The sequence below is a fragment of the Marmota marmota genome, unplaced genomic scaffold (assembly GCF_001458135.2).
Source record: "Marmota marmota marmota unplaced genomic scaffold, marMar, whole genome shotgun sequence".
NCBI lineage: Eukaryota > Metazoa > Chordata > Mammalia > Rodentia > Sciuridae > Marmota > Marmota marmota.
In genome coordinates, this window is record NW_026000108.1 from 6,021,682 (window position 1) to 6,046,059 (window position 24,378).

At 47.0% G+C, this 24,378-nt stretch overlaps 1 protein-coding gene across 3 annotated transcripts; it reads right to left on the reverse strand.

Moving 5' to 3' along the window:
* Window positions 1-754: 754 nt before the first annotated feature.
* Window positions 755-24,240, reverse strand: Zbtb49 (zinc finger and BTB domain containing 49). Of its 3 annotated transcripts, none has more exons than XM_015481948.2 (8): window positions 24,185-24,240; window positions 19,413-19,579; window positions 16,277-17,367; window positions 13,840-13,886; window positions 7,075-7,148; window positions 5,049-5,131; window positions 4,801-4,962; window positions 755-1,984 (listed from the first exon to the last, which is right to left on the reverse strand). In XM_015481948.2, the coding sequence occupies exons 2-8, from the start codon at window positions 19,562-19,564 to the stop codon at window positions 1,308-1,310; spliced, it is 2,286 nt and encodes a 761-aa protein (XP_015337434.1). In that variant the 5' UTR covers window positions 19,565-19,579; window positions 24,185-24,240; the 3' UTR covers window positions 755-1,307. The 3 variants fall into 3 exon arrangements, with proteins under 3 accessions (XP_015337434.1, XP_048640129.1, XP_048640130.1); XM_048784172.1 differs by lacking the exon at window positions 24,185-24,240 and adding an exon at window positions 18,117-18,329 and having other exon boundaries at window positions 19,413-19,535; XM_048784173.1 differs by lacking the exon at window positions 19,413-19,579 and having other exon boundaries at window positions 24,185-24,228.
* Window positions 24,241-24,378: the final 138 nt, after the last annotated feature.

Below are 24,378 nucleotides of genomic sequence, written 5' to 3' on the forward strand. Positions count from 1 at the left end.
GGGCGGAGGCTGCAGGTGAAGGTGAGTGTGAGAGGCCGGTGGGGAGTCACGGCTGAGGTCACAGGGATGACAGGGCCAGGAGAATGCAGGGCTGCTGGGGTCGGGACAGCGCAGGAGCTGGAGCAGCGGGAGATGGAAGGACATTCACACAAACGCGCTCCAGGTTCAATCCCAGGCAAGTCCCATGCAAAGCACCCACCTTGTTAAGAGGCACAGCCTGTGCAGGGCCCCAAGTCTTCAAGAAGCTCCGGTTCTCCATGTGCAGGTCAGGGACGCTGCTGGCACCTACACAGGCCTCGTGGACTGCAGCGCAGTGAATGGCCGGGAACCCAGGAGGGAGCCCACCGCTGGCTTCACACCTGCCCTGCGACTGTCTCCCCCCTAAAACACTGACCTCGATGGATAACGTCTGGGTGACAGAAGCTGATGTGAGGAGGCAAGGGTGCTCCCAGCTCTAATCTGCACAGACCACCCATGCTGAGCTGGGTGACAGCGCTGTGGACACAAGTGCTCCCAGGGGCTGCCATCCTACTGGGAGGCAAGAGGAAGTGCCTGTTTAAGAAGCCCTGCCTGGGGCCGGGGGTCGGGCGGCACCTCCAAGTGGGTCTCAGGTCACGAGCCCCATAAGGTGTTTCTCACTCTGAAGGAAGAAAACCAGAGGACCAGAGAGGCTGTGTGGCTGCTGGGGCCCAGGCTGCTCGCAGCTCAGGGTCCCTCGTGTCAGATGGCAGAGCAATTGGACTTACGACTCAGCTCCGCTGCCAAGACCTTGCTAACCTTTAATTCTTTGCCAGTGCTGAGATCAAACCCAGGGCCTTGCACATTGATATTTATTTTTATACCACCATCGTCTTCAGACGATCATCATTTGGAGAAAACAAATATTATATAGAAAACAAGTTTTGTTTATTCAAATTAAATTATGTTTCCTATACAAATAGAATCTGTAAATAAAAATACAAAATGCTACAAATTTCAACCTTGTAAAAATGCAAAAATAATATCTGTATCATTACACATATATTTTTCCTTTAACACAAAACTGTACAGTAGTTGACACAAAGCATGGGCGCTCATGCTGGTGGAAGGTAAGGTGATGGCTTCTTCTGCCCCAGGCTCTAGGAGCCCCACTCCCACGCCTGCTCCAGGGGCACCAGTGGGCCTCCTCCCACTGTCAGGAGGGGAAGCATCTACATATTCTCTGATGGTCAGCAGGGACCAGGTAAAAGGAGGATGGAGGACTGTGGCCTCGAGACTGGTTGGCCACACTGAGGAAGCCACACTGGGCAGCAGGTGCTGATGTGGGGTCATTGGTCCAACTCATTTTCATTCTGCAGTGTCTTCATCGCCAGCCCCCAGAGTGTCATACTGGAGAAAAACTGCCCCTCTGAGTTCCTATAAGCCGTGGAAGACGCACGGCCGCCCAGGGGATCAGGGCAGTGATTGTCCAAAGCAGCCAGAGAGGAGCGGACCATGGCTGTGCTGTCGGCCTGCAGCGGTTCGCTGCTGGCTGGAGTGTCCATGTCTGGGTAGGTGTAGGCCTGGGGCTGGGCCTGGGGCACCTGGGGCTTGGCCAGCTTGATAGCGTCCAAGCTCAGCTTCTCCTGGGCACTGGCACCAGGAAGGGGAATCATGGAGCGTAACTTGCAGTAGGAGCCGGCAGACTGGCCGTCAAATTCCGTTGTGGAGTTTCCCACCGGGTGGACAGGGAGTTTGACGGACACTGGCATCAGCGCCACTGACACGTCCTGGGAGAAGGAGTCGGAGCTCTGGGACCTCTCCAGGTCAGAGGTCTCGAGGGCACGGCCGAGCTCCTCCAGCACGCCCGGGCTCTCGGCGTCAGCCCGGCAGTGCATCTTCCTGTGCCGCCGCAGCACGGCCGAGCGCGTGAAGCACTTGCCACAGATCTCACACGTGTAGGGCTTCTCCCCGGTGTGCGTGCGGACATGCCTGCGCAGGTCGCCGGAGCCCCCGAAACACTTCCCTGCAGGGGAAAGACCAGGGTTGTGAAGTGGCCTTTCTGGAAGGATCCCGTTCCTCCTGACACCAAGTGACCATGGTTTAAGGAGAGCTGGTGGCCAATGGCACCTGCTCACTTTGGGGCAGTATTCCTCCTGCTGCAGTCCTCCTACCCCCACCGGCCTGCGGGTGTTGAGTCTCAGTGAAAGTCCTCCAGGGACTCACTGTGCCCCTGCATAGAGGCCACCTGCAGGGCTGCGCTCCCCACGTCTGGACTCCCCTCATCAGTCTCCCTGACGTTCCTAAGTCCAACATGCCACCCTGAAAGTCAGAAACGCCTTTCCTGAGGGTACTCCTGTAGTACACATACAACCTCCCCAGGCCCTATTTCCTTTTTCTGTGTAAAGAGATGGAGTTCCATAGTCAAAATAGGCAAGAAGCTGAGAAGTGGAAATTGTCCATCAGTACCAAGGTTGTGTCCACACAGGACACCCTCCCTCTGCACGCATGTGTGCGAGACCTTGCCTTATGCACCGCTCTGCTCCTTCAACTCTCTCTCTCTGCCCTAGTCACATAACAGGTGAGGTACTAAGAGGTACATAACAGGTAAAGTACTAAGAGGTACGTAACAGGTGAGGTACTAGGGAAAAACACCTGAACAATCCAACTAGACGGAACCACCCACACACTGAACTCTGGGCACTTTCCCATATACATATTCCAAATCCACACTGCCCTGGGAACTGCCTGTTTCACTGCTGCATTCTGTCCAGCACCACTGTCTTCACGGGACACAGTGGAAGCCCTTTCTACCCTGTCTTGATGCCGCACTGTATTCAGGTCTGGACACTTGTGATTGAAGGCCTCAGCATGGGGGCTTACTGCTACAAATGCAAGTGCTGCCAACTGTTTACCTAGGTGATGGATACCACAGCGAGGGCGTCGTCCCTGACATGTGGGATCTTCATGATAACTCCCCACAGCAGAAAGGACAAGGGAAGGCTCTCCTTTATGCCTCATGCATGGACAGGAGCCTGGCTCCACTGCGTCCCTGCTGTGACGAGGCATGACAAGATGGCACCTTTCTCTACATGGTCATGCTAGTGGCGGTTGCACTGGCAGCAGAGAGGAGGATCAGCACTGCACCAGGTGGCATGCTCCGTGCTCCGTTCACAAAATGTGTGCAGCCACTGACCAACGAGGTCAAGCTGAGCTGCTTTGAATCCACTTACGAGAGCCGCCTAGAGGGCAAGGAGACACTAAGGAAGAGTTTCCCAGGCACAAACTCTGCAAAGCCCAGGGCGGAAGGGAGGGTCAGCTGGAGGGACAGTGCGGTCAGATGTGCGGGAGAGGGGCGCCTGTCTTCAGGGCCATGCAGTGAGTGTGAGAGGCAAAGCTCAGAATATGAGCCACCGCAGCAGGAAGCCTGTCTACACAGCGAGCAATGAAACTCATCCATGCCAGACCCTGTCCCTGCATGGCCATAGCTCAGGGGCTATGTGAAGAAGTCAGACACCAGCTACAGGGAGCCCGGGTACAACTCCACTACACAGCCGTCCTGAACAGGCAAACCCAGAGACAGAAGTAGACAGGCAGTTGCTGGTGGCTGGGGATGGGAAGGGAAGTCACTGCTAATGGGTATGGGGTTTCCTTTTGGGGTCCTGAAACGGTTCATAATGAGACTGTGGTGAGCGGCACAACTGGGGGAATATATGAACACCCTGACTATTCATTTTACATGGGTGAATTTTATGGTATGGGAATACTCTCTAGGCACCTGACTTGTAGGAATATTCCCGTTCCCTTTATGTCTCTGTTCCCCCTAAGGTTGACCTTGTAAGTCAGAAGCAGGGGCAGGGCAGAACCCTGAGGTGGGGATACAGAGGTCCCCTTTCTTCCTCCACTAGTGGGACTTGAGCAGCAGCAAGTCCTAGCTGGGGAGGAAGAGAAATTTAACTCCAAACCAAGCCCATGGTCGTGATGATTATTTAGAAGTGACATTTTAAATTGGTGATCTAAGGCCGAGTCTGTAATTTAGAAGTGATGGAACTTTAGTTTCTGAGAGGCTCCAAGTGGCGTGGTGTTGCCTGTGTTGGTGTACAATTAGAACAGGGAGCAGAGAACACGGCTGCCTTCTGGCTGCATCCCCCAAGTCCTGCCCTAGTTAAGACACCAGCGCAATCAGAACAGGCCACTCTCCACAGCACTGCGCTCCAGGATCCCACACTTGTTCTAAAGAGATCGTCATAAAGATGATTGTCACTCGTCTATTCACCGTGGTCAGGTGCTGGTCCTGGGCACACACCTTGCCTGGGGGCAGGCACCGTGCACTCACAGGCACTCCGTCTCTGCATCCTCATCTGGGCAGCAACTGCCCCCGTGCCCAGCCCGCCAGCTCTCCACTGTCCTCCGTGCTGAAGTCACCAAGCCACGGACATGCTGTATAATCTGCTGTATAATCCGTGACCCCACAAAGCCCATCCCCTCGCCCCCAACGTGTGCCCCCAGGGCTCCAGGAGGACACTCTGGTCTCCAGCACCCTCCAGAGCTTGCACCCTTCTCATTTGGACATGAGCCTTCAGTGCCTGAAACTCTTGGTCATCTTCTATCCAGAGCACTGGGGACAGTTTCTGATACCTCACAGGCACACAGTGAGCACATTCCTGAACACTGGAATGAGAGACCACAGGAGGTGGCAAAGAAAACTATCATTGTCATCTTGCCTAGAAGGAAGCAAGTGTCTATCAGAGGCACCAATCAGATCAGCTCAAGGTGGAGCAGGATGTGCTCTCCCACTGCACGGTTGACCAGGTACCCCCAGGGGACAAGGCAGAGGCTCACCACAGGCGGAGCAGCTGTAGGGACGCTCCCCGGTGTGCCGGACCCTGTGCTTCACCAGCTTCCGCTGCATGTTGAAGGACTTCCCGCACTGGTCGCAGGTGAAGACCTTGTCAGCTGTGTGCGTCTTTTTGTGCTCCTTCAAGTTACTGAAGTTGCTGAACCCTAGGGAGATCACAATAGGCGGTGAGCTGAGGGCCAGGTGGCCTGGAGCAGACACCTTCAGGGCAAAGGAGGGTGCTCTGCTGTACCTCGGCCACAGGTGTCACACAAGTGTGGCTTTTCTCCCGAGTGAATGATGATGTGACGCTGGACATCACCGGAGGCTGCAAACCTGCAATATAATTGGAAAATTCCATTAAGAGCCTGGTGACACTCCTGAGGGTCTCAGTGACCCAAGCCGCTGAGGGGAAGACAACGTGTTCCCGCTCTGCTTCAGAGTGGTCTGATTCACCTGAAATGTGCATTTAAACCGTTTTTCCTTGAGTCTCTTTTAAGAAAAGCAAAAAATGATGCAAGGTCTTGTTTTTGCATTTTTCCTGCCTGGTTCCACCTGACTTCCTTCCTCAGCTTTACACTGCACGAGAGCAGACCCCCTGTGCTCTTGCCTCATTCCTCAGGCTGTAAAGGAGAAGGAAGCCCTGGCTGGGAGGAAAGTGAGGCCCTTCTGTGCTGCAGTCCTGCAGAGCCCGGGTGAGTGTGGCCGCCTGTGCTCAGCAATGCAGCCTTGGCTCTCCTCCCACAAGGGAGGCTCAGGACCAAGAGGCAGTGTGCCAGAAAGACTCCCGAGAAGCTCACCTCCTGCACCCTGAAGACCAGGAGGGAACGAGCCCGAGAAGCTCACCCCCTGCACCCTGAAGACCAGGAGGGAACAGGCTCTCCTGCAGTCACATGGAGACTCACACACGTCCTGCGGCAGAGGGAGAAAGGGCTCTGAACGGAGACAACCAGCCTCCACCGACAGCTGCTGTGTGCCAGGTGACGGGACAGATGCCTCAAAAGTGTCACCTCACACACTCTCACACCACCGGGAGGCATTTTCACCCCACTTTCCAGATGGGAAAACTGAGTCCACAGACGGTCAGTACCCTGCCGAGGCAGCAACTCAACCCAGGAAGTCTGTGCTTGTTCCTTCCCGGCACACCCAACAGGAGTATGTTGCATTCTGGGGGAAGGGGCTGCACACAGAGGTGACTCCTCATGGAACTCAGAAATTGATGACTAGAAACACTGAGAGAGGGTGAGATTCAGGAGTGGGGCACTGATATGAGCACGTGATACCTGGCACCGTGTTCCAGATGCCACAGCAGAAGGGGGACATGGCTGGCTGGGCAGCTTGGTTCTAGCCCGTTTTCTACCAACAGCAGAGATAGTGTTTACCTGAGCCTGAATCAGGGTCGCTCCTGCCTCTGCTGTTCCCACAGCACGTGACGCCACAGTATCAGAGGGCTCTGCCTTCTTCTGGCCCAGGGCTCGTCTCTGACCCTGATATTCTTCAGTAGGAGCTTGTCAGAGGCAGAGAATCTGTGCTGTTGGATTTTATGCTGTGACCACAGCACTGAGCACACAGGGGGCATTTAACAGATCTACCCAGGCTGTGGCTAGTGGTCCTGGCTGACAGCTGGGCTTTAGTATAACAGCTGGGTGGCAGAGTAGAAGACCTTGAAACATAACCAAGTGAGGGAAAGAGGGCTGTGGGCTGTCTGGGGACACGCTCCTCATCTATACCACCCTGTGCAGAGGAAACTGCTACTCATCTCGTTCCACCTGCATCAGATACTCTGCTGCCAGCTCAGCTCTCACTTCTCAGGTCAAAATCCACCTGCCCATTGAAGCCTAGCACCACCCTCCTGCCACCTCCCCTGAAGTCTAGCCACCCACGCTGCAAGTCTCATGTCCCTACTAGACAGTGCCCTCCTTGGAACATCAGTCTATGTTCATGACATCCTGCAATGAATTAAAGTTTTAGTATAAAATAAGGTTTCATTTAAGTCCCATTTCCTTCCTAAGACTCCTGCCCCAGATGTTCTTTCTTTTAATTTAGTTGTTGTTGTTCTTTTTTTTTTTTTTTAAATTTTTTGGTTGTAGATACACACAACACCTTTATTTTTATGTGGTGCTGAGGGCTGAACCAGCGCCCCATCCGCACTGGGCGAGCACTCTGCCACTGAGCCACAGCGCAGCCGGCTTTATTCTTCTCACTCTGTGTTTCACATGAAGAGCCAGAGGGCGTGACCCCCACCCACCCATCATGCACAGGCCGAGCCCAGGACGAACCTCTTCCCGCAGATCTCGCAGATGTAGGGTTTTTCACCAGAGTGCCTGCGTAAGTGAGTCTGCAGGTTGCCTGCCTGCAAAGAGAGGAGAAGAGAGACACCGATCATCAGAGTTTTCTTTTTTTAAAGTTGTATAAATTCAAAAGGAAAACTACAGATTTAGCCAGGTTCAACCCAACTTTCAATGACGACTACAGAGATACAACTTAGAAGCCATGTGCAAGAAGGTCAAGGACAGCAGGTGCTGCCTCTGGTGCAGCCACCTGGACCACACAGGAGCTCCTGGCTGTGGCCTTGCACGTGTGACCACTCTAGGTGCCACCTTTGTAAATGCTCTGGTCCCCAGCCTGTATTGTAAACAGACCTTGATGCATTTTATTTGTGTATCTATGTGCAACAACATTTGGAAGAATAAGAAGCACTCGTGTATGTTCACTCCAGTATTCACTGTTTCTAAACAAAAAAAAAAAAAGTGCTTTTGGGCATAAGGAAGTATTCCTGGGGCAGCACAGTTAGTTCTGCCTGGGAGGTTTATCATTTTGACCTTTGTGCAAAAATGCAAATCAGGAGAAACTTGGCAGTACCATGGGGCCTTTTGAGTTCCTAATTTCTGAAACTAGCAGGGCTCTGCAAAGTTACACTGATAAGGAGATCACCAAACAGATTTCCAAGTACTAATCATGGGAAGTCAATATTAAGTTACCTAAAGTACAGAGAAATGAAAGTCACAAATGCTGTAGATATTAAAAAACTATTTGGAAATATTTCAAATTAGGATTTGGAGATAAGACTTTATACTGCCTTAATTTAATAGTCTCAAGCTGTCATTTTCCCCATTTAATTTTTTATAGTATTCTGTTGCCAAAAGACAAAAACATACAAATAAACTAAGATGCCTATGGCTCCAATGTGTAGGCAGGATGCTCTAGAGAGACAAGGTGAGAAGGAATAGCATCCAACTAAGAAACTGTCTTTTTAATTTTGCAAAGTATACTTTAAGTAGAATGCAGAGATGGTTCATGGTTATAGGTCTGAAGAGAATCTCATGTTCACCTGTGAGTGAAAACTCAAATATAAAGAACTTGTGGGCTACATGACTTGGAGTTCACGATGTCTATCACACCCCAGGAAACACTCAGACAGACGCTTGCGTTAGACTAAGATAAATTCAGCTTAAGGAGAACTTGGGTTTATTTTCAATAAACAAAGAAAAAGAATTTGGCAAAACTTTGGGAAACATCCTGTTTTTAACAGAATAACTATTAAGAAGAGTAAAATCACCACAAATATCAACAGCAATGCACATTTGTTCAAAGTCACACATGCCACTGGTAACTGCTACCATTATTTCTATTTTCTAGATGGAAAACAGATTCAGAAGAATAGTTACTCCAGTTACATGGTTGGGGTACAAATAAACAGTGGTCTGTGTGATGCTGAGCTCCTCTACTTGTGGAGCAACCCTGAGAAAAAGCCAGCTCATTGTGAGCAGTCAACACAACAGTCACTGGGCACCCGGGAAAAAGCCCATGGGTGGGAAAGACACATCACTGGTGGCTTTAAGCCAATCACTTCAGAACCTCAGAACAGCCCATCAGTCCTGGAACAATCTGAACAGCACTGCTGCTCAATGGTAAAGCTGGACCCTACGGCTTCAAGTTGTTTTGTAAATTGTGTATCATGACTAAAAACCTGCCAGTTAATTTTCAGCATGGCTTAAATGGAATTATTTATTTTCAGACCAAATATAATCAAATGGTCTTCCTCGTAATAAGCAGTAGTAAAAAACATCCACACGCTTCTTTACCTACTTCTTACTGGAAACATAATAAAAATAATTCTCTTTTTCCCCACATCAAAAAACACATTTGGCCAGGTATGGTGGTGCATGCGGCAGGAGGTTGAGGCAGAAAGATCGAAAGTTCAAAGCCAGCCTCAGCAATTTAGAGTGAGGCCCTAAGCAACTTAGTGAGACCTGTCTCAAAATAAAAAGGGCTGGGGATGCGGCACAGAGGTTAGCACCCCTGGGCTTAACCCCCATTACCAAAAGTAAGGAGCACATGTTGGTCTGATAAATAATATGAAAGTAGACTAAATAAAACTAATAGGATAATTCATTACATTTAGATGATTTCTGAATGTAATCCACACAGATCATTCAGCACACTTGGGTCTGCAAGGTCCAGGCTTTGGTTTGTGCTTGGTAAGCTTCTGCCAGGCTCCCATGTGGAGGTCCTCCTGAGTGCACAGGCCAGGTTAAAAATCAAAATTCCTCTAAGTGGTAACAATGCTAACAGCTTTCATTGGTCAAGAATTAAGATCTTACGAACTAAGCCCTTTGCAAAATTGTTGTGCATAGTATTTAACTCAATTGCCACAATTTTTTTTTTTTTTTTTTGAGATGGGGTCTGTGTTGCCCAGGCCAGTCTTGAGATCCTGCATATGGTCAAAGATCCTCCTGCCTCAGCCTCCCAAATGCTGGGATTATGAGTGTACTCACCATTCCTGGCTGACACAAGGACTTACAGAGCATATCACTCACATTCTGTACAGAACTAAGGAATCTGGGAAGTAAATTACTGGCTTCAGATCATAAAATTTGGATTGAATTCTCTAATTCAGATTTATCTGTTGACTCCAAAACTTATGCTGTTAAAACTATAATTAAAATACTACCAGTAAAGGAATTTCAATTTTTTTAAAAAGTAAATACCACTTCAAACAAAGATGAACTTAACAGAAAATCTGCATAGAAAAGTAACCCAAGGGTTGGGGCTGTGGCTCAGTGGTAAAGCGCTTGCCTAGCATGTGTGAGGCACTGGGTTTGACTTCTGCCTTTTCTTTCAGCACCACACATAAAAAATAAAATGAAGTCCATTGACAACTAAAAAAATATTAAAAAAAAAAAAAAGTAACCCGGGTTGAATGATTTTACAATAAACCCTTTTGACATGGACTCAATGTCGGTATTCAAACATGAACAGACCCTGCCGCAATTCTCTTCCATGAGTGCTCCAAACAGCAGCTGAGTGATAATATGACCAAGTCAAGGGATCTCAAGGATTTTAGAGGTAAAAGGGATCCAAGACCTTAAAAGCCATCTAGTTCAGGAGTATCAAGACTTTAGGATTCCATAAAGTTGTAAAATTAAAAAGATAAATTGCAAAAGTTCATCTCAATGTCCTCATTTTTTACATTTTTATCATGGAGGGGAAAAAAATCACTCTGGCATTAGCCCTGCACCCTGGAACCTCTGTCTGAGCAGACACCTGGAAGGTGTCATGATCATGGGAACTGAGGGAGCCACCCAGTCCAGACACCAATGCGGGGAGACTACTGCCTCTCACCCTGTTCCGCCTCTCAGGACTCATCCTGCATGGACTCCCCGGTGCTTTTCTTTCTGCCTCCCTGAGGGACAGGACAACTGCTCCTTTTCGAAAGAAGCTGCATTTGCTGGACTGACTTCTCCATCACTGCCCTGGTCTATGTGCACTGCAAGGAGACAGGGCACCCCAGAAGAGTCACAGGCACATTCCCAAAGCAACATGGAGCCTTACTGCACAAGAACCTGAGAGGTGAAGCGTGCAGGTTATGCTACCAGGTATGTGGTCTGTTGCACAATCAAAGAGGATACCAGGGCTGGGGCTGTGGATCAATGGCAGAGTGCTTGCCTAGCATGCGTAAGGCACTGGGTTCCATCCTCAGCACCACATAAAAACAAATAAATAAAATAAAGGCATTGTATCCGTCTACAATTAAAAAAAAAAAAAAAAAAGAAGATAGCAGCTTTCATAAGCTGAATGCTATGGAGTGTGCCGGCTCATTAATGAAGGCACAGTTAACTTTTAATAAAATCTAACTGTACTAAACATTAAGTTCTCAGTATACAGGGTCAGAAATTCTGACTCGTGTTTTTTAAACTTTTTAATTCTCAGAAGGACAAGGCTTTAGGCACCCACTGCTACTAAAACACTCTGGCAAGCAACATGGGGATGTTCCCGTACACTGCAACCACGACCGTGTTCCCGTTTATTACTGGGGCTAAGGGAGGGTTGTGGGCATCATGCACTGAGCATCCCCATGCAAACAGCACTGCTACTCTCCTGCCCTAGGAGGCCAGGGACGCCTGGCTTACCACACATCTGTCTCCAGGGCACTCTGGAGCACTTGCTGCCCTGCCTCATGCGCCACGCCTTTAGGAGGAAAGGCGCGCTCTCCTCGGCCTGCGCTGTTCCCGTTCCTGTTCGTATTCCAGCCCAGCACATTCCATGTGAGTGTCCTTGATGATCAGTGGTCACTTCTTCCTCTGAATGATAAGCTCCCCAAGGCCTTACTTTGGTCCCCTCTAGCCACAGCAAATCTCGTGGACAGAACAGGGATATAACAGGCTTGCAATAAAACCTTGTTGAATGAAGTCTTTAAAACAATTCCTGTTCATAAAAATTTCATCATTTCACTATGAAAAAAACACAGCAACAAACATTTGAAGACTGTGGCTACAGATAACTCTATGTTCACAGAAACCCAACAAAAGCAGAGTGTGGTGATGCACACCTGCGTTTCCAGCAACTCAAGAGGATTTCAAGTTCAAGGCTAGCCTCAGCAACTTAGTGAGACCCCCATCTCAAAATAAAAAGAAAAAGGGCTGGGGAATTTGCTCAGTGATAAAATGTCTCTGGATTCCATCCCTGGTACCAAAAATTAAAAATAGAAACCTAACAAAAACACAGATACCAACTCAGAAGAAAAGAGGAGGCATTTGCCTCAGACAGGGATGCCTGCTAGGGTTTAAGAGGGCAAGTGAAGGCCAGGACCTAAAGCAAGTCTCCAATTTGTCTACATGGCAAAATCACTGATTTCTAAATAACAATACTGGAGTCCACCCAAACCAGGAGTCAGCGTTTCTGAGGGTAGGCACCAGGCATCAGTGCCAGAGGAGAAGGGGAGGCAGGTACAAGGAGGCCTGGATGCTGGCTTTCCTTTGGCTACCAGAGGGAGTCAGGAGGGCTTCTGAGCAGAATGTCAGAACATACTGCATCATCGCAATTTAACTGTAGAACACGCTTTCCAGAATGTTTCCATGAAGTAGTAGTGTTCCCATTTTAAGAATAAGAAAAACAAGGACCAGAGAAGTTGCCATTGCTCATTATCAACAGCCTTGCAGGTCGGGGGCTTGCCCATAACACCCAAGATGTGGGAAGTGGTGGGGACAGGAGGTCCCACAGGGAGACTGGGACACAGAGCAGTGAGGGCTGGTGAGGCAGGATGGGGCAAGAGTATCAGGATGAAGGGAGTAACTCATTACGCCAAGAGCTTCACCTAACTCCTTCCCTCCTGCAGCTCTTTTGGGGTAAGCAATTTTATTATCCTTATTTTACCAATAAGGGAACTGACTTGCTCAAGGTTGCACAGCTGTGATCCCTGACAGAGGCAGGCTTCAAATCCAGACCATCTGGCTCTACAGACCAAGCTTGGACCCTGGGGCCAGGCGGGCAGGAGGATCGCCACTAGAATGGTGCTGGAGGATGAGCACTCTGCTCATCTCGTCAATTATGCGCTCCCCATTCCCTGGGCAGGAGCATCCCCTGGGATGACATAAACACACTGCCCAGCCCAGAGGAACTGATCATCCGGGGAGGACAGGGTTGCTCACGCACAGGAAGAATGCTGGATTTGGGACATCACTACAAGCGGGGAGTTAATGAGAGGGAGGAGTGGAGTGGATATGGCTGGCAGGTCTGGTGTGTGGAAAAGTGGGTGCACCCTCAGTGATGCAGGCGACACTGAGAGCTGTGTGGGGCAAGATGGCCATACTCACTGCTTCCATGCTCTGCAGGACCTCCCTGCCCAGCCCTACCACACCAAGGGTCTCCCACTCCTGATGGGGACCAGCCCAAGCTTATTTTTCTGGCTGAGCAGCATCTGCAGATATCTGCCCTCAGGCCCCAGAGCGGCTGCCATCTTATGTCCCTTGGAAGCCCAGTGCTCTGCACCTGGCCATGAAGAGATGAACTTAACGTTTCAGAGAGAAAAGCAGGTGCCCACAAGCCAGGTAATTCTAGAACTTTTTTGTAAAACATTAAATCTCTAGGTTTGAGTCCAGGGCCTAGCACAGTACCTGCCCACAAGAAGGTACAATAAAGGTTTTCTGAATGAGAGAATTAACTACGTGTTCAAAAGATCTTAATGGAGATCAGCTAAAGGAGAGCAGTAAAAGCAGGTAATAAAAATGATTTAGGCTAGGAACAGTGGTGCACACCTGTAACCCCAGCTGCTTGGGAGGCTGAAGTGGGAGGACTGCAAGTTCAAGGTCAGCCTCTGCAATTCAGCAAGACCTGGTTTCAAAATACAAAAAACCCAAAGGGCTGGGGATGTAGCTCAGTGGTAAAGCAACCCTGGGTTTAATCCCTAGTGCCACACACACACACACATCTAGTCCTGATGAGAATAAGACGACTACTGGTGGAATATCATCTGTAGGCTCCAGGGAAACAACACTGTGTGTGGTGCACAGGAATTTCATTCACCAAAGAAAAGGCATACCTAGGATGGGACCCACCCTTAGTAAGGGAAAGGAAGAGGTACTGTGAGAACCTGCCCAACCTCGTGAACAAGAAATTTGTGTTCTTAAAAGCTATCTCCTGATTTATTCTGGAATCTTCAAGTAATAGATATTATCAGAGGTAAAAGAGTATCTTATTCATAATAAAAATAGACACTGAGTTTCAGGTTTCCAATTATTAATAGTAAATAAGAGTATTCCCACCTGAGAGAAATGTTTCCCACATATGTTACATTCAAAAGGTTTCTCACCTAAAACAAAGCAAAACAAAACAGAACAATTTGTAAAACCAGTACTAGCATTTGAGCAATAATTATTTAAAATGTTTAAGTGATCCCTGTTCTCTTTCACACGGAACAGGACATTCTCCCCACAGCAGGACAGCGGAGTTTCTAGTTCCACTGTCACTTGGCTCTCACAGATAGTGCTCTATGCTTTTCCTCTAAAAAAATCAAATGACTCTCCAGGTAGAAACCTGTGGTGAAGCTGAATGTATTTATCTGCATTCAACGCAAACCCCAGGCTCTCCTTGCAGTTTTCTTGCTGAACAGCGGGAACATGACTCCACTTTACTACTGGCTCCTAAGAGGACAGGCAGCCCATTCGCACCACCCATAGTGTGAATGCGGGAGCCCCAAACAGGGTGGACCTCCTAAAACATGATGGGACAAGGAGACAGCCCCTCTCTGCTGCCTCCCAGCCTTGGTGGACATGCTCACAGGAGAGAGTGAGGCTTCAATGGGAGAGGTGCTCCTCTGCGGTCTTTTCAGTCACCTCCCATTTAGTAGCTCTAAGTGATCCTGGACAGGACAGACTATGGAGAATGGATGCCGCTACATGAAACCACAGCTGTGTGCACACAGCCTGCAGACCAGGACCTGCAGAAGGTGTCCATCAAGGTGCCACCCGTGGGCCACACAAACCAAGGAGCAGCCTGAGCCAACAGCCTTCCCTTTCCCTGTTCCACTCAGATCACATGCTACATTAAGACCCTCTTCGAGAAATAACAACACTGTGCTCCCTTCTGACCACACAGCTGGGCTCTGCTAGCTTTCTGGGCTCACTGTAGCTTCGTGGGCCCTAAATGATTATAATGATATTGTCTGTATTTTGGGAGTCCAAAAAAGGATTATGTATAAAATTACTATGATAATAGGCAAGTTAAAATTCCGTTAAAAGATATACTGAAAAATGAGAGGTTACTGGTCACTCAGGTGCTAAGTAAGCAAGGCTAGTAACTCCATCCAGTGGGTCACAGACTTTGGCCTTGGTATCCCTGCACTGGTAAAACCAAGGTCCAAGACATTCTGTCCACGTGGGCTGTGTCTATCAGTGTGTGCTACATTAGAAATGAAGAGAAGGAAGTCCGTGACGCACAAGCACACTTCACTGGCCACCAGGATGGGACATCGTCACACCACGTAGCCACTGGCAGGCTCCACCGCAGGCTCATGAGAGAAGAGGAAAGGGCAATGATGCCCTGTGTTATTCTGAAGACAGTTTTGGGATGGCAGGTCCCAGAGAGGGTTCCCAGGCTCTGCTGCCCTCTCAACAGATGTTCTCTCAGAATAAGTAATTTAGTTTCCTTTAAAGCTAAACAGCTAAATTTCTCAAAAAAATTATAGTGATCATTAGGCTGCAGGAAACTTGAGCAAAATTCATGGCAAAACCAAGTCTGTGATGCCCACACATTTTGAACTAAGAGTAATAATTATAACAGCACTTTATATTCAAATTCACTGATATTTATAAATGGCTTTCACAAATATTACTTATTGATGTCTCCCAAATATACATGAAGAGATAATCACCTAAGCAAACCGGGAATCCCAAGTGATAAGAGAACACTACATCAAAAAATGCAATGACCACACTGTATGTGTAGTTATTCTGGAAGCTTCCTGTGCACACTGTCTCATGACTATAATTGTACACTAATTTGTAATGTTATTAAAGTCATCATGTCTAATTATAGGAAGGAAAGTTATATGTAGGTATTATACAATGTAATATGTATATGGTATACTATATATGCAACATATAACACATATGGTATAATACCTCTAAAAATTTGTGAAAGGGGAGAAGGAATGAATTAATAAAACCTTGAAAATTCAATGTTTAAAATGGAAGAATTTTTCTTTTGAAAATATCAAATGCTTAAGGCTTCCAAATCTCAATTCTTCAAATCAGATATTCATATTTCTTCTGAGAGACCTTTTAGAATTATTCAAACTACATTATTTTAGTTTCAATTACCTACATTATGCTTTGAAAAAATAAACTTGATCTAATTCTAAAGAAACAACTAAATATAGCATGACTATTTTAGAATTAATTAAGAATTTTGAGCACATCAAAATAACTGACTACACTTCTTTAGAAATGGACAGTTTGTCACATAAAACTACACCTGAAATAAAAAGTAGTCTATCTTTCAAAAATGGCTCTATTTTAAAACCATTTGCAGAATTTTAAGATGCATCATTAAAAATTAAAAGTAAAGTGTAGTTAATGTCACTTGAGTTTTAAGAACACCAATGACCTTGTCAAGGAAAGAGCAAAGCTTCTTATACAAACAAGGCAGGGTGTCACTGCAAGTGACTTCCTTCCCCGTGCCTGTGGGTACGGGTCAGTGTACCTGTATGAGACCGTTTGTGCAGCTCCAAGTTGCTTGGGTGTTTAAAAGGTTTCCCGCACAGTTCACATGCGTACTGTCTCTGTGAATGAAGACTCTGGGACTGATCTTCCAGTGTGGCGGGGGCTTCGGACAGCTCCATCTCACTAACGCAATTAAAATTCTCAGAACTGATGTCTTCACTTTCTTTTTCTTCAGTACTTCGGCTGCTAGCTTCCTCTGCCATATTTTCACGGGTAGATTCCGTCCTCTTTGTTAAACCATAATCCACCTTGTGTTCAGATGCTTGTTCTGCCGATTTCTGGGACTTTAGGAAATTGAGTTTCTTTAGGTGAATGGCCTTTTTGAGCCTCATCTGTTTGGTAGGTTGTTGGCCAGGGGCATCCGACTCAGGGTCTGGGATGGAGTCACTGGGCAGCTGGGCCAGGAAGGTAGAAGGCAAGTGCTCGGAAGACTCCAGGAGACACTCAGAATGACTGATAGCACAAGACTGGCTGTCCACTGCAGCGAGGTCTGCAGGGGAAGTGAAGGCGAAAGGCTGCTCGGTTCCTCGCTCTTGGCTGGGACAAGCGGTCTGTTTGCAGTACTGCTTACTGTAAAAGTCTCTGAGTTTGTAATAGTAACTTGGCTGTTTGCAAGGCAGCTCTGAGCAACTGCTGTCTAAAGCACTGGGGGCTTGTTTGGACATTTCACCTGTGGAATGATGAAGACTGACTGACGGAGCGTGAGGATGTGGCTCATCCAAAACCTTAGCATGCTGGGTCCCTGCAGGACACTCTTGCAGTAAATGAGGGTAGTTTTCATTCATAACACAGGTGGCATCTGGGGCCAGAGTGCTTTGCAGGGAGAATGTACTGTTACAAGGCATGCCAGGTGGCTGTTCAGAGGCTGATTTTAAAAATGTGTGGCACAGATCCAGAACGTTCTGAACTTGCAAACACTGAGCTGTGTCCAGCATTACTTGAATATTGTCTGGGTTCAAGTCTAGGTGAGAGGTGTACATGAAGTCCAGGATCTGCCCTATGCCGCTGATGTTTTTGACATCCAAATGGAAAACATCATTCTTCTGGCTTGAAGAATTCTGAAAGAGGCTCCTGATTTAAAAAAAAAAAAAATCCATTTATGATGAAAACTATTCTTACAATCTGCTTTTTCTTATAACACTCATGTTTAATATTTTAAAAAAATCTACACATAGCAATATGGCTTATGACTCACAAAGACAGATCTGAAAATTATTATGAACATGATCTACTTAACATAAATAAGAATGTTCTAAATATCTTTTCAATCTGCAATTATCCATATATATTAATTACATATAAATAAAGAAAACTAAATTCATGCTTTTGAATATTACATTTAGTTTGACAAATGACATATTTCAGACTTTAAAACATATTCACGAATATCTTCATGTCTAAGTGCCTTAAAAATTTCCTAAAAATAAAAACACCTGTAACAAACCAACCCTTAATACATATTTTGCTTTGCAACAAGTAAATGCCTAATTACTGGCAGGTTTTTTGGCAACCCAATGGTCCATAAGCCAATAGTAAGACACCTCATGAGTTAATGAATCTAAAAAAAAAAAAAAGATGCCATAAAGCAGGCTCTTTTTCTGGGTACAAGTCAAATTCACAGTGAACGAACTGGTACTGTGTGTACCGTAATCAAATGAGTTAGTAAACTGTCTTGTAGCTTGTTGATGACATTTTGTCAAATATAGTCACCTGTTTTCCCAAAATGGCCTTCAGTTCTGAATTATTTCAGCTCAAAACAGCCATACAACAGAGAGACCTAACTCCTTTTTTGTCCACCCCTCCTCTGCACCCCCACGCACCCGGGAAGGCAGAAGCAGGTGACAGCAAAGCCCAAGGGTCTGGGGCCATTTTGCATATGGACAAAACTGCGGCCCAGCTTCAGGAGCTGGTTCATGACAATCCGTAGTGTTGTGGACTGTGACAGACTTCATTTCATGATTCAGGGCTTTACAAGGGAAAGAGCAGATCACGTTCCCTATATTGGTTACTAGAGCAAGAAAATGGTACGCATGCTGCAAACAAACAAAAAAATACTTAGGAAAAAGAAGTCATTGTGTTTAAAGAGAAATAAACCTGCTAACCAGAAAACTAAATTATGTAGAATATATAACTTTAATAATGTTAAATACACTGTAACAACTATTTGGTGTTATTCAGCATTTATGAATAATAAATGTTTCACATAAGTAGAAATGATTACAGGGAAAACTAAGTTGAATTCAAACCAAATATTGTCTTATAATATTCAAATGAGAATAAAAAAAGATGAAAAAAAAGAAAATAAAGCAGCCCATAGAATGTTTTCCCCCTCTGATTTTTTCTCCTTTTTCTTTTTTTCCCCTTGCAGTACTAGGGATGGAACCTAGGGCCTCCTGCAGGCGAGGCAAGCACCTTACGACTAAGCTAAATCCACAGCCCTTTCTAAATTTTATTTTATTTTCAGACAGGGTCTCACTAAGCCGCCCAGGTTGGCCTCCAACTGGTGATCCTCCTGCTTCAGCCTCCCAAGTAGCTGGGATTATAGTCATGTACCACCTTGCCTGGCCCCCACTCTGATTTCTTATCACAGAAAAATTGTTACCAGGAATTCAATTCCTTAATCATTTTATCCTGAAAGGAAGATATATGCAGAAAATTGAAATTAAATCAAAATATCAAAATAAAAGACAAAAGTACCAAAACACTTTCTTTTTTTCTTTTTTAAAGAGAGCGAGCGAGCATGGGAGAGAAAGAGAGAATTTTAATATTTATTTATTTTTTTTAGTTTTCAGCGGACACAACATCAGGATCGAACCCGGGCCGCACGCATGCCAGGCAAACGCGCTACCACTTGAGCCACATCCCCAGCCCACCAAAACACTTTCAATCATCCCAAATACAATTTAGTTAAGAGGTATTTTTCCTTTGGGTCATTCTAAACATAAAAGCAATAATCATATTAAGTTGAACTAAAATCAAAATACCGCCCCCCCAAAACCCCCACAGGCATAAAAAGATAAGAATAGTCAAACTCAAGAAGATAGAAAAATGTGATCAAAATGCCTCCATACTAGAAGGGCGTCCCCCATAGCTGGTAGGCTGTACGAGATACGCACCTGAAATACTGGCTGAAGGCTGCCAGAACGTTCTTATGTGCTTTGAAGCAGACCCCTCTCACCACCAGCATGCAGTCGCAAAGCAGGCCCTGAATGCGCTGCTCATGCAGTTGTTGGAGAAGATGGCAGCTGTGGGCAGCAACAGGGTCCATGCTAAACCATGAGACCTGGGGCAGAGCATGAGAGGAGACTCAACACCACTACTGGACATGAAGCAGCCCCCACAGCACTCGCTCCTCTGCACCTCCCCATGGCAGCGCTCCTTCAGCTCAAACACATAGCCCCCCCCTTTAAGCTCAGTTGGCAGCATCTAGACCAGTGCTGCTAGAGAGCACCATTTGCAGGACGGAAATGCTCTCTGCTGGGTACTCAACACAGTAGCCACTGGCTACGTGGGACAATCGTGCCCTTGAAACATGACTGAGGAACTGAAATGTCATCCTACAAATTTATATTTAAATGGTCACTGTTTTTGATAGTGTAAACCCAGAATACAACCATGATACTAAGTGTACCTCTCATGGTCTACCTAGTTATATGTTAAATTAAAAAATAAAACAATACACCTATATCCACACAAGGTTAAAAAAAAGACAACTAGTTGAGATCAAACCCACATCTGTCAAACACCTAACGTATGGTCAGTGAATTGGAAGCTGGGGAAAATCAGGGGCCATCTTAGGGAAATGAGGTGCAAGTCAAAGTAACTACCTTCACCAGACAACAGGAGGCACTCTGCAGCAGCGTGCTGGATCCAGGGCCTTTGTGCTTCTCTGATAGGTGTGAGGGAAGTCAGGGAAGGAGCCAGGCAGCTACCTAGGGCAGACAGACCATAGGCAGTAGGCCTCTTGAGTGCGACTCAGTGGCAGGAGATGCCATCCTAGATGGCAGGCCACAGTGAGCTTCACAGGCCTTTTAAGAACCCTGACTAACTCTCAATGGGATAATGCCATAGTCCCCCAAAGGCTCATGTGGTCCACCAGGTGGACAGGAGGTAGAGTCTTAGAAGAAGTAGGTCACAGGGAGTGTGTCCTTAAAGGGTATATTTTACCCCTGGCCCTTGCTCTCCCTCTCTCTCTGCTTCCTGCTCACTGTGAGGTGAGCCACTTTGCTCTGTCACACCCTCCCCACCATGGTGTTCTGTCTCATCACAGGCCAGAAACAATATAACCAAGTGACCTGGGACTAACACCTCTGAGACTGTGAGCCAAGATGAACCTTTCTTCCTTTAAGTTGATTTTCTCAGGGATTTTGTTACAGCAACAAAAGGCTGACCAACAGATAGGAAACCGTTATGTGTACACAGAAAGTTTAATCATATGACAACTATAATAACCACTGTGTGCTAGGCTATAGGTTAATAGCAAAGAACAAAACATGCTGGGTCCCCACCCTAATGAAGCTGATATTCTAGTAAGGACAACAAAATAAGTGCACAGTATACCACTTAAACAGAAGGGTGACAGTGAGACATTGGGACATACTGCTCACTCCCAGGCCCAGGCCTACGAGCTGACAGCTTTTACTTCCCATCTTTTGGAAAACTGGCTCTGGGAAGCCTCAGTCAGCTGTAGACATCCAACTAGATAGACTACCTGGAGAGGGAGAAGGGCTCCAGGGCTCCGGATCCCAAGGAAGCCATGCTCATACTCCCCAGGGTAGCCTGTCCAGAAGCTGAATACCACTCAGTGTCCCAGATGAAACCACATGGAACTAAAGAATTACCCAGCTGACATCTGCCTAAATTCCTGACCCACCAAACTGTGAGGTAAAACACTTCTTAAGTCACTAGCAAAAGCTTCCCTTGACCAAATCAGTTGCCTCTTCAATCTACTGCTTTCTCTGATTCAAGTGACCCCACCGACAAGCACTGCATGAAGTCTTTACACAATTCAGGACAAATATGTGGCATACAAGGTGCTGGTGTGACAAGAGGAACACAGGGATTTCGTCCATGTTTGCTGCTCAGTGTGATAGCTTTCTGTTACTATAGAAAATACCTGAGATAATCAACTTATAAAGAGAAAAGGTTAATTTTGGCTCACAGTTTTAGAGTTTTAATTCATGATGGGTTGGCCCCATTGCTTTGGCTTTGTGGTAGCACATCCTGGCAGTTATTCATAATGGACCAAAACTTCTTACCTCATGACCAGAGTGTAGAGGAAGAAGGCTGGGCCCCCACCATTACTTCAAGGGCACAGCCCTAATGACCCGAGGGCCTCCTATAAGGCCCCTCTTCTTTTCACCACATCCCAACAGCACCAGTCTGGTAACAAGTGTTCAACATATGGGCCCCTGGGGAACATATAAGACCCAAACTACAGCAAGAACCTTGGACTAGATACTCTAAGGTTTTTTTCTTTTCCTAAAAGCTACAGATCTATACCAGAAATATAAAGGTAGAAAATTTGGCTTTGTTAGAATGATATCAAACGATGGAAATATAGGGAAAAAGAAAAATGGAAGAAAACCCTTCCCTTGGGTGGATGTGAATGAGGAAGTGCTTTTAAAGGGAACAAGAGCCAGAATGGAACTTTAACCTGCAGGGAAAGCACCTACAGCAAAAGCCCTTGTTTGGGGTGGGGGTGGGGGTGTGCTGCAATTCTATCAATTGGTCCAACACAAATGGATGAGTTTGTCAAAGTTTTTCAGTGAAGCCATTAATAGATTACTTCTCCAAGGGTCCAAAGTTCATGTGCCTCAATACCAAGCTTCCTTAGAAGGATCCTAAGGGGTATTTGCCCATTATGCTTAAAAAATTTTTTTTATATTGATATCAATACAATTATAATGATATCAATAGTGGGATCCACTGTGACATCTTGTAGATGCACATTATATAATTTGGTCAGTTTCATTTTCCAGTGTTTCCCCTTTCCTTCCCCTCCTCCCTCACCCTGGCCCCCTTCCTCTACTCTACTGGTTTCCCTTCTATTTCATGAGATCCCCCTCTTTTCCTATCAACCTTCCATATATGAAAGAAAACATATGACCCTTGCCTTCCGGAATTTGGCTTATTTGACTTTACAAAAATCTCTCAAGTCATATCCATTTTCCAGCAAATGACATATTTCATTCTTCTTTATGGCTCAATAAAACTCCATTATATACATATAGCACTTTCAACTCGCTTATTTCTAGTCCCTCACCCCACCCCAGAGACAAAAGTGCTGGGTTTAAGCAAACAAGCCTTGGTCTTGCCTTAGCTTTATGTTGACTCTGTCTACTAGGAAGGCCAATTCAGTTAAATAGGTATTGTACGTCTAATATGTACAAGATATTGTTGTAAGGATGAGTGCTGGCAAATTGAACAGGATCTGTTCCCTGGCCCTCAGTTTCCCATCAATTACTTAATTTTACAGAGTATCGACTGTCTGCAGGTGCTGAGGGTACAACGGTGAACAACTCCATATGCTCATCCTCGCCTTCATGAAGCATCAGTCCAGTGGGAAAACAAGTACAGCACTGCAGGAGCATTATTACGTAGGGGGAGGAAACCTGTGCGGGGAGGGTCAAGGGAAAACTTTCTGAAGGAAGAGACATCATTGCTGAAACCTGAGAGTTAAGTCTGTCAGACCAAGAATGAAGAGCGTTTATCCTCTTTGAATTGGGGGGTGGGGTGGGGTAAACGAAAAAGAAAATGCAGGACAGCATAAGAATAATATGCTGTGCCCTGTGCAAAAACACAAAACATCTGGGGCACCCTGCTTTATAACCCCTTGGCCATTCTGTCATTTCTGTTGGCAAATATTCACCTCCTTGTCCCCCTGGTGAATTCCTTGTTAAGGGCTCAATCGTGTTCCCAAAATGTGACTGCACATGGAGATCAAGGCCTTTGAAGAGGTAATGAAGTTAAAACCCAGGCCAAGAGGGTGGGCCCTACTCCAGTCTCAAAGATGTCATTATGAGATGAGAGGATTTGGACCACAGAGAGACATCAGAGATGCAGGAGCACAGAGGAGAGACCATGTGAGGACAAGCACAAAGATGGCCACCCGCAAGCCAAGGAGAAAGCTTGGGGAAGAGGGGTGGGGGGAAGCAAACCTGCCTGATCCTTGATCTTGGTCTTGCAACTTCTAGAACTGTGGGAAAAATTAAGTCTGTAGTCTAAGTCACTTGTATTGTTATGGCAGCCCTAGCAAACTAATACATCTGCTCTTCCAGGCCCAACACTGCTCACTGCCAGAGAAGCCTTCCTATCACCCATAGGCACCGCCAGGGGATTAATGGTTTTCATAATACTTTGCTCATCGCTCATTCAACTTTCATTCCCTTATTTAAGCAAGGAGATACTTAGTGACCACCGCCGGATGCAGACCCTACTGTGAGGGCGGAGAACAGCTAACGTTTATTGAGCAATTACTAAATGGCAGATGCTGGACTCCCAACCCGGGAGTCCTACCAGACGGTGTGGGAACTGCTATCAGACCCGTTTCACTGATGCAAAACGGGGAGGCCGAGCCAGGCGGGGAGCTCCGCGGTCTCAGGCACCTCCCCAACTACAGCGTGGAGCGGGACGGAGCGAGGCGGCACCCGCGCGGGGCGGGCAGCCGGGGACAGGGCGCACTCGCAGGCCCGGCCACTAGGTGCGGAAGCGCCCGGGTGCCGGGCGCGGGGCGGGCGCGCGCTAAGCCGCGCCGGCCGCCAGCCCGACTGTACCCCGCAGGCCGGGACGCCGAGGCGGCGCGCCCAGGCACTCCGGGCCGCTCCGCCTGCGCGAGTCGCTCCGGGCCGCTGCCGCCTCCGCCTTCGCGAGGCCGGCGGCACCTTACCCTCGGAGGCCGCTCCCTGCCCCGCCGCCGCCTCTTCACCTACTGCCCAGGTCCCCNTTACTTAATTTTACAGAGTATCGACTGTCTGCAGGTGCTGAGGGTACAACGGTGAACAACTCCATATGCTCATCCTCGCCTTCATGAAGCATCAGTCCAGTGGGAAAACAAGTACAGCACTGCAGGAGCATTATTAC